This window comes from Mastomys coucha, unplaced genomic scaffold, assembly GCF_008632895.1.
Source record: "Mastomys coucha isolate ucsf_1 unplaced genomic scaffold, UCSF_Mcou_1 pScaffold11, whole genome shotgun sequence".
NCBI classification, from domain to species: Eukaryota; Metazoa; Chordata; class Mammalia; order Rodentia; family Muridae; genus Mastomys; species Mastomys coucha.
In genome coordinates, this window is record NW_022196893.1 from 20,234,140 (window position 1) to 20,244,114 (window position 9,975).

Here is a 9,975-nt window from a genome sequence, read left to right on the forward strand (position 1 = left end):
GATCGGATCCCAGCAACCACATGGTGGCTCACAACCACCTGTAATGAGATCTGACACCCTCTTCTGGTAGCTACCGTGTATTACACTGTGGCCATCTGTACAGCCACAGTGTACTCATACACATAAAAATAAATATAAAAATAAATAAATTTTAAAAAATATGTCTCTCTTAAAAGGGGGGGTGATGAGCTTGGTGGTGGTGGTGGTGGTGGTGGTGGTGGTGGTAGTAGCAGTAGTGGCGGAGGCAGCGGCGGCTGGGAAATCTTCCTTTCTGTTTAAAACCTGTGTTTGAACTTGATCGATTGGCTTCTTCTGTCAATCAACTAAAACTCCTCTCTATATCATTAAGAAATGGTGGCAGGCAAGTTTGACTTGGTGCCTGAACCCTGGGGTTGCCTCTCCTAGAAACTGTAAGGATCCTATACCCCATTCCTCCCATGACCACTGGGGCCCAGTGTCCTTACCTAAAAGAACCCTGATCTTGGCAGGGGTCCTTTCCAACTATCTTCAAGTGTCTTGCCACTAAACTGAGTACCCTAACCACTGCACTTCCCAGGTCACCTGCTGGTGGCCTCTTCTCAAGAACCTGCAGTCTCCTCAGATGTTCCTTTCCTTAATGGGTTTAGGCCCTCCTCCAAGAAGATGCACTCCCATCCCACCACTATGCATATGTGTGTCTCCAAATGCCTGTTCTCTTGCAGACTGCTGCCTCAGTTTTCATTGCTCATGTCTCACCCAGCTATGTACTATCTTTTTTGTTTTGTTTTGTTTTGTTTTTGTTTTTTGAGACAAGGTTTCTCTGTGTAGCCCTGGCTGTCCTGGAACTCACTCTGTAGACCAGGCTGGCCTGGAACTCAGAAATCCGCCTGCCTCTGCCTCCCAAGTGCTGGGAGTAAAGGCGTGCGCCACCACTGCCCAGCGCTATGTACTATCTTAACTATCTATCTGTATCGTGCAGACCTAAGAAGGTGGGGTAACCCACAATGACACAACTGTCCCAACTTGAGATGGATGGATACTCCCTAAAGAACAGAGTGGTCCTCAGTGATACAGTCCCACAACATACTACCTCGCCGGCTGGTTAACAGGCGGTTGCCTTTTGGTCTTCACTCTCCAACATCTTCTGATACATCTCCAACATCTTCCTTTGTTTTGGGGGCTGACCAACTAAGGCTTGAGTTGGCTTTTCCTAGGAATAAAAAAAGTATACCCAAGGCTAGAAAGATGGCTCAGTGGTTAAGAGCACTGACTGCTCTTTCAAAGGTCCTGAGTTCAAATCCCAGCAACCACATGGTGGCTCACAACTATTTGTAATGAGATCTGATAATAAATCAATAAATCTTTTTTTAAAAAAAAAGTAAACCCATCATATGGTAGACGCCCAAATGACTCATCTACACTACCCTCCTTCCAGAGTCACCTGCCTTTCCCACTGACCTACACACTTCCCACTGTTCCGTATCAGTTCCTCCACCGCACCAAGTCTTTCACTTTCAAAATCCTCACCATCGGGATCAAACTTCAAATTTATACCTTAAAGCAATATGAAGCTTCTTGGTGAAGTTGCCCCAAGAAAATTAAACCAGCAGTTCTCAACCTGTATGTCAAGAGTCGGATTTGGGTGAGTCGGATGACCTTTCACAGGGATCACTTAAGACCATCAGGAGCTGGTGAGATGGCTCAGTGGGGAAGAGCACTGACTGCTCTTCGGAAGGTCATGAGTTCAAGTCCCAGCAACCACATGGTGGCTCACAACCACCTGTAATGAAATCTAACGCCCTCTTCTGGTGCGTCTGAAGACAGCTACAGTATACTTACATATAATAAATAAATAAATAAATCTTTGGGCTGGAGCTAGCAGGGGGAAAAATAATTTTATGATATGTTTTATAATATAGCTCCATAACATGAGGAGTTATATTAAAGGGTCACAGCACTGGGAATGTTGAAGGCCACTACTCCAAAGTCTTCCTTCCCCAATGTCACCAATATCAAACAACCCTTTGACCCCAGGAGAGACTCCCCCAGGAAACTTTTGTCTACTCCCCACACCCAACCCCATTCAATAGTCAAAGGTTTGGGGCCCCACCAGCCTGCACATTACTCCTAAAGGCAGCTTCTACAACTAATGGTAAACAGAAAAAGGTGCTAGAGGTTCTCCTGGGAGGCCACATGGGCAGTTGTATACCACAGGTTTCGGATGATGTACTGCAGGCTGAAATCGAGAATATCCTCAACCTTACCTGCCATGGGCTTGGGGCAAGCTTGAAAAAGTTCAGGAAGCAGCCATGGTCCTGTCGCTCAGAGCTTGGAAGGACAACCTAGGGACTTTCAGCCCTCTCTCTCTCCATCTGTCCCAGATTAAAATTCTTATGTAGCAGGCTGGAGAGATGGCTCAGCAGTCAAGAGCACTGACCTAAGGTCCTGAGTTCAATTCCCACCAACCACATGATGGCTCACAACTGTAACAGGATCAGATGTCCTCTTCTAGTGTGTCTGAAGACAGAAACAGTGTGCTCATACATAAAATAAATAAGTTAATTTAAAAAAAAAATCTTATGTAGTTCTGTGGATTGATGCATTCTTGGAATCCCAGAACTTGGGAGACTGAGGCAGAGGAATTTCACATTCAAGCTAGTTTGGGATACGTAACATTCTCAGACCCTGTCTCAAAAGAAAAAGGAAGAAAGAAAGAAAATCTGGGGCAAGTGAGATGGCTCAGTGGACCACGGTGCTTGCTGCCAAGCACGATGCCCTGTTTTCTCGTGAGTTTCTTGGGACCCACGTGGTGAAGGAGATATCTGATTCCTACAGGTTATTCTCTGACTTTTGGATGCTCATACCCACATACTAGCACATAAATGTAAATTTAAAAATAATTAAAAACTGATAAGCATGGAGAGATGACTCAATGTTTAGGACATTGGCTGCTCTTGCAGAGGACCCAGGTTTGATTCCTAGCACCAACAAGGGTGCTTACACCCTTCTGTGTGTCTTGAGTTCCGGGAATGTTGATGCTCTCTTCTGTCCTCAGAGGGCAACAGGCATACATACACCGCACCAACACACAGATAGGCAGAACATCTACACACATAAGATAATTTTTAAAAACTGACAAAGGGCTTGTGAGATGGCTCAGCAGGTCAAAGTGCTTGCTACCAAGCCTTATAAGTTGAGTTTTGGGCTGCAGAGATGGCTCAGTGGTTAAGAGCACTGACTGCTCTTCCAGAGGTCCTGAGTTCAATTCTCAGCAACCACATGGTGGCTCACAACCATTTGTAATGAGATCTGATGCCCTCTTCTGGTGTGTCTGAAGACAATGACAATGTACTCACTCACATAAAATAACCTGAGTTTGATCCTCCAGGTCCTACACTGTAGAAGAAGAGCACTGATTCCTGTCAACTGTCCCTTGGCCTCCACATGTGTACCACGGCTCACCACACACACATAGATAAGTGTAATTAAAAAAAAAAAAAAAAGCTTTTTTTTTTTTGGCTTTTTCAAGACAGGGTTTCTCTGTATAGCTCTGGCTGTCCTGGAACTCACTCTGTAGACCAGGCTGGCCTCGAACTCAGAAATCTGCCTGCCTCTGCCTCCCAAGTGCTGGGATTAAAGGCGTGCACCACCACCGCCTGGAAAAAAAAAAAAAAAAGCTTTAAATAGGAAAAAAAAACCTGATAAGACAGGCTGGACATAATAGGACATTTCCTTTAATCCCAGCATATAGGAGTCAGAGGCAGGTGGATCTCTATGAGTTTGAGGCCATCTTGATCTACACCAGGAGTTCCAGGCCACTCAGGGCTACATAGTAAGATTCTGTCTCAAAACAATAACAAAAACCAAACAAACCAAAAAAAAAAAAAAAAAATTGGAGGTGCTGGGGCTCCTGCCGACCTGCATGTTACTCCCAAAGGCAGCTTCTGCAACTAAAGGTAAAAAAGGTGCTAGGGTTTCCCCTGGGAGGCCACACAGGCAGTTGGAACCCACAGGTGTCCAATGATGTACTCCATAGAGGACCGTGGGCCACAGTGGGAGGCAAAGGAGCAGACTAGACAGTCAGGCAGAGACTTAAACATGTATGACAAAGTCAGAATTCAAACGCCTTCTCCTTTTCTCATTTTCAAATGCACTAAGGAACAAAAACACAGACTTACCCTTGAATTAGTCTGACCAAGAGTAAACTCAAATTTGAATTCTCCACTTCTCTTCCTGTCCTCCATCTGTCCCTAGCAAAAGGCTTCACTCTGTGTTTGCTGACCAGCACAGAAAGTATCACACGGGGAAGGAACAAGGGACTCTACAGAAATTGTAAAGAGTTTTTACAAGGAAGAAACTATAGTGCTGCTCCCAACTAGCCCAGAATAGTAAACAAAAATGGCAAACACATGCTTTCAAACTATATCCACATATTTGCAATATTTATTCTAGGTATTTACTGGATTATATAAGGTTGCTTTTAACTGTGGACTGTTTTCAGCAAATGATCCCAATGCACACATTACTTTGGGTCAGAGGCATGGAAGAAAATATAAGATTAAAGCTATGTGATAGCTTAATTGATAAAAGCTAATTACATGGGAAACCCAAGGCAGTTTGTTACATTATTCTTTAAAGACAGGTTAAACTCAAACATGGCTTTTTTGTTTTGTTTTGTTTTGTTTTGTTTTTTGGTTTTTTGGTTTTCTCGAGACAGGGTTTCTCTGTGTAGCCCTGGCTGTTCTGGAACTCACTCTGTAGACCAGGCTGGCCTTGAACTCAGAAATCCACCTGCCTCTGCCTCCCAAGTGCTGGGATTAAAGGTATGCGCCACCACATGGCTTTTAATCCTAGCACTTAGGAGGTAGATCTTTGAGAAGGTTCCAGGCCAGACAGCAGACGGGGCTACATAACAAGACCCTGCCTCAAATAAGAAAAAGAAAAAAGAAAAAAAAAGGCTGAGTGCCCAGGAGAACAGGGACAGCAGGTTAAATCTCCCCAACACCCAGGAAAAGTCTTGAGCGATCTCAAGCTATATTATTAACTTATTTGTGAGGTCCAACGAAAGCTCAGCCTCTCTGATTGCAAGAGATATTTTCCAAAAATAGTATTACTATAAAATTTTTAATTTTGCATTCCATGCAAAAGTGTGTATTGGTCAGAGGAAAGCTTTTTTTTTTTTTTAGATTTATTTATTTACTATATGTAAGTACACCGTAGCTGTCTTCAGACCCCCCAGAAGAGGGCGTCAGATCTCATTATGGATGGTTGTGAGCCACCATGTGGTTGCTGAGATTTGAACTCAGGACCTTCAGAAGAGCAGTTGGTGCTGTTAACTGCAGAGCCATCTCTCCCGCCCCAGAGGACAGCTTCTAAGAGTCAGTTCTCAGGAGGGAGGGGGAGTTATCCCAGAAGCGTTGCCTCTATGTGATATGTTCTACTAGCTGGGCTGTCTGGCCTCAGTGGGAGAGGAAGTGCCTAGCCTCGCAGAGACCTCAAGTGCCAGGGTGTGTGTGTGTGTGTGTGTGTGTGTGTGTGTGTGTGTGTGTGTGTGTGTGTGTGTGTGTGTGCAATACCCAGGGGGCCCCTACCAATTCAGAAGAGAAGTGGAGGGGGGATGGGGGAAGGATTGTGGGTTGGGGTGGCCTGGGGGGAGGGGCAGTGAGCAGGATATAAAGTGAATAATTTTTAAAAAATTAAATTAAAAAAGAAAAGAATCAAATCTCTCCACTATGTGGGTTCTAGGGGATCAAACTGAAGTTATTAGGCTTGGTGGCAAGTGCCTTAATCCGCTAAATTGTTTCGGAAGCCCATTGGGTGTATTTTGCACTCATGGGTGGGTGAATGGCATGTCGGTGCTCGAGTGTTCGTATTTTGGGTGGCAGTGCCAGTAGCAGTGTGAAGACACACTCGCACGCGGGGAAAGGATGCTCAGCTGAAGAACTGGGGATGTCACAGCATCCTCTGCTCACCTCTCCCCACTGTCCCTTTAGAGCTAGCACCCGTGTTACAATAGATCTCAGAACCTAACCACCCTCGGAAAACCCAGAGTTGTTCTAGCCTTCTGCCCCATCCAGCCTCCACCCGCCACCCCACCCCACCCCCACACACATCCTAGCTTAGGCCCACAGCACTGGCTGCCTCCTAGACAGACACCTCTATCCAGAGAAGGCAACTTAGCCTGGGCATGCCCACACTGGAGACTCTTCTGTACTCCAAGGCTCCCTGCACCGTCAAATAGAAGGGTTGTGCACAGATCTTCAGCCTTCTTGTCCCTCCCCTTCCGTGCCTAGTTTCCCTGTCCGTTTTGTTGTCTTTGTTTTCCTTCTGACCTCTAACACCTGCCTCAGCCCCAGGTTCATTTGCTTTTGGGGTCACGTTTTACTCATTTTTGAAGGGGTTGTAGATGCAACCCAGGATCTTGAAGGCATAGAAAAGCACTCTACCACAAAGGGACATTCCCCAGCCTTGGCTTGGGGGGTGGCGGTGGGGGGACGGTGGAGGCGAGGGTGGGGGGCTTGGGACAGTGGAGGCGGGGCTGGGGGGTGGGTGGGACGGTGGAGGCGGGGAAGGTTAGGGCTTTGCTATGTAGCCCAGGCTGGTATTAAAACTAACGATCCGACCTCTGTTTCCTGATGCTGGTTTACCAGTGTGCACCACCATGTGCACACCGTTCTTCTCTAAGTCTGACGAAACCACCCTTCCCACAACTGATAAGAATGAGCAATTGGGTGACTGACTCTCTGCTTATATTTTCCTCAGAGGGTAAAGCAACATCTTCAGCATGGCTTGCACTTAAGACTTATACATACTCATCTGGCAAATGTTTACTGAGCACCCATGTATGTTCAGCAGGGGGGTGGGAGTGTGTCGGGGCTGGGGGGGGGGTGCAGAGTGACCAAGTCCCGGGGAAGCCCCACAAAGGGACATTGTGAGATAAGAGGAAACAGAGTTGCAGAGACGTTCCTGCAGTCAGAAAAATGCTTCTGATTAGGTTTTTTTTTTAATAGTTTAAATCAGGCTGACAAAGGCATTAAGAACCAATAGGTGGGTCACTATGGGTGGACGGTGACCAAGGTCCCATTGGGTGGGTCACTATGGGTGGACGGTGAACTGACACAATCATGGGGAAGAACAATTTGGCATATACCGAATATATATGAGCTCCCAATGGTAGGAGTTTTAGTTGTAGAAAATCTGAAAAAAAATCACTGAAATTTAGATTAACGAAGGAGTGATGGCATGAATATGAGCAAAGGCCAACAATACGTTTATGAACATGTCATAATAAAATCCATAATTTTATTCACTAAAGGTTAATAAAAATAAGTCAAAAGGAGACATATCAAAGCATTAAAAATAAAAATTAGAGTTAAAGAAGGCTGAGGTTATGGTGCAGGCTTGTAATTCCAGCTAGTCAAGAGGTAGAGATAGGAAGACTTCTAGTTGAATTCCTCCCTTGGTGACATAAAGAGTTCAGGGCTGGCCTGAGCATCTTAGGGAGACCCTACCTCAACAAAGAAGGCAAATAAGGTAACAGGGGATGTAGCTTAGTGGTATCTGCTTGCCTGGTTCACTCCCTAGTGGGGGAAAAAGCTGATTTAAAAAAAAAAAAAAAGCAACTGACAGAACACCTGCATGCTCAAGTATGCCCAATCATGAGTGCACCTTTATGCTTATACACACACACACACACACACACACACACACACACACAAACACACACATTACATGCTTGTGGATGCATGTGTAACTCATACAGACAACACTGTGTGCAGAGAAGAACGAGTCTGTCACCCAGAATATTGCTGTGGTGGGGGCCTCTCATTGTACTTGTATTACATACAGTATTTGGTAATGAGGAACCACCTGTCTGGGCAGACCGCGGGAATCTTCCTTTATCCCCTGGGGATGCTGGGCAACCACAGGTGAATGCCCTTGAGGCCAGAGCACAACTCCCAGCCTTAACACTCAACCTGCCTGGTGGACCATTTGGCTCCACTAGTCTCTGAGACTTAGTCGCGCACCAGAAGGTTCCAGGAGTGAAGGCAGGAGCCCCACGGGGTTTCTGTTCAGCTGTTGAGCATTTCCTAGCAAGGATGGGGGCCCTTGAAGTGACCCCCCGTGGCTCTATTGCTTCCTGCTGGGCAGGAGTAGCTACCAGGAGAGCGTGGCTCCCGCAGCCCACCCGGGTGGAGGACGCCCCGCCCCATCAGCGCCTGGGCTCCGCCTTTAGCTCCAAAGACTACTTAGCGCTGGAAGTCCTTCCCAAACTGGTTTTCCGCTGGACCCCAGAAGGCTCTCTCTCTTAGGAGACCCACGACCTGACCCACAAAGTTCCGCTGCGTGCCCTGGGAACTGCCAGCAGATCCCAGCCTTGCCAGCTGTCTCCAGATCCTGAGACCTGTGCCCCGACAGACAACAGACGCAGGTACCAACCAATCTTCCCACATTCCGAGCTCCGGGGCAGAGAAGGGCTTCCCCAACCGGGGGGCAAAGAGGGTTGGCTCCAGGCCAGAGTGGCCCTCCTCCACCCCATTTGCTGGCTTCACTGCATTCTTCCTCCACAGCCACAGCCCAGCCCGCCATGGCCCAGTTGCTGATGGTCACGGTAACCCTCGGTTGCATCAGCCTCCTCTACCTGCTCCCGGGCACGTTGTCTGGCAGCCTGGGCAAGGGACTGAGACTCTCCAGACCTAGGTGAGTCCAGGGTTGGACTGGACCCCTCAAGGGGACCTAACTTTCCTAGAGCTCATCTCCCAGATCAGGGGCCACCCTCCACCTTTAGTGTTGCCTGAACACGGCAGGAGGACTTTTTCTTCCTTTGCCTCTTTCTACTTGGGGTACTTACTCCCCCACCCCCACGGATACAATCGACATTGAAAGGTCTGGAGGCTAGAGATTCTCAAATCTCCTGGCCTCTGACCACATAAGGGAAGAACCCGGGGTGGGACTAGGGGAGGGGGTCTTTCTTGGGGACCTTTGCCCAGAATGGTGCTGTTAATGGTACATGTGACTTGGGCTACTGGGATGGCCAAGCTGTGTGCAGTAAGCCCAGAAGGATGGTGGGCTCCCTGTCCCAGCCTTCAGGTTGGAGAGCAAGCTTATGGGCTTCCCCTGGTCCTGAGCCAGGCTTTTAGGGAAGCTACGGGCTTCCCCTGCCAGTGCCCTCAGACTGTGAAGAAGAGAAGTAGGTGGGTTTAAGGGCTTTGGGAAGGCTATGCTAGGCTGCTGAGTTTACTACATCTTTCTTTCCCCTGCTGCAGAGAGCCCCCAGCCAAGATTCCTTCCAATAGCCTGCAGCCTGAACACCCTTCACTTCGACCTGCAGCCTGGAAGCCTCGTCATGCTCCCCAGCCACAGGGGAGGGGCAACCGGGCCCTTGCTATGGTTCATCTGCCTCAGGGTGGTGGCTCACGACACCCGGGTCCCCAGCGTCACATGGGATCCCGAAGACCCCATGCCCAGCTCCTGCGGGTTGGCTGTGTACTGGGTACATGCCAAGTCCAGAATCTCAGCCATCGCCTGTGGCAGCTTGTCCGGCCAGCTGGCCGGCGGGACTCGGCTCCTGTGGATCCTAGCAGCCCCCACAGTTATGGCTGAGGTGGGTCCTCGGTATTCCACCTGGAGTGCTGTGCTCTGATCCCAGAGCTGCAGCTGAGCTCCCCGCCCTGGCCCAATTCTCTGGAGCTCCTGCTTGTAGCAGTTCCTCATAAACCTATGAGGATATGCGGATCTAGGCTGTAGAATCGGCACCGACAGGGGTCTGCACATCACAGGACTGTGTACACTCAGGGTACAGGTGCTTGGAAGAAGTGATGTTGGTATGACATACCACAAGGAACTTGAGGAGGCGTGCGCCTAAAGAGATGGGCAAAAGCTAGAGTCTTAAACACAGCTCTACCTATGGAGCAAGCAGGAGGAAGGCTGGAGCGGCCCCTGTGACCCCACCCCACCCTAACTCCACTGGGAATTAAAGTCTGACTATGGGCGAAA

General features: G+C 48.2%; 1 protein-coding gene across 1 annotated transcript; it reads left to right on the forward strand.

Moving 5' to 3' along the window:
• Nucleotides 1-8,246: 8,246 nt before the first annotated feature.
• On the forward strand, nucleotides 8,247-9,975 carry Adm2 (adrenomedullin 2). The gene is made up of 3 exons (XM_031358424.1): nucleotides 8,247-8,410; nucleotides 8,550-8,679; nucleotides 9,246-9,975. Exons 2-3 carry the CDS (start codon nucleotides 8,567-8,569, stop codon nucleotides 9,580-9,582), a joined length of 450 nt encoding a protein of 149 aa, XP_031214284.1. The 5' UTR covers nucleotides 8,247-8,410; nucleotides 8,550-8,566; the 3' UTR covers nucleotides 9,583-9,975.

Coding starts and splice junctions, on each gene's coding strand:
- Adm2 (XM_031358424.1), top strand. CDS start 8,567: ATGGCCCAGTTGCTGATGGTCACGGTAACCCTCGGTTGCATCAGCCTC. Junction 8,680..9,245: donor CTGAGACTCTCCAGACCTAG/GTGAGTCCAGGG, acceptor CCCCTGCTGCAG/AGAGCCCCCAGCCAAGATTC.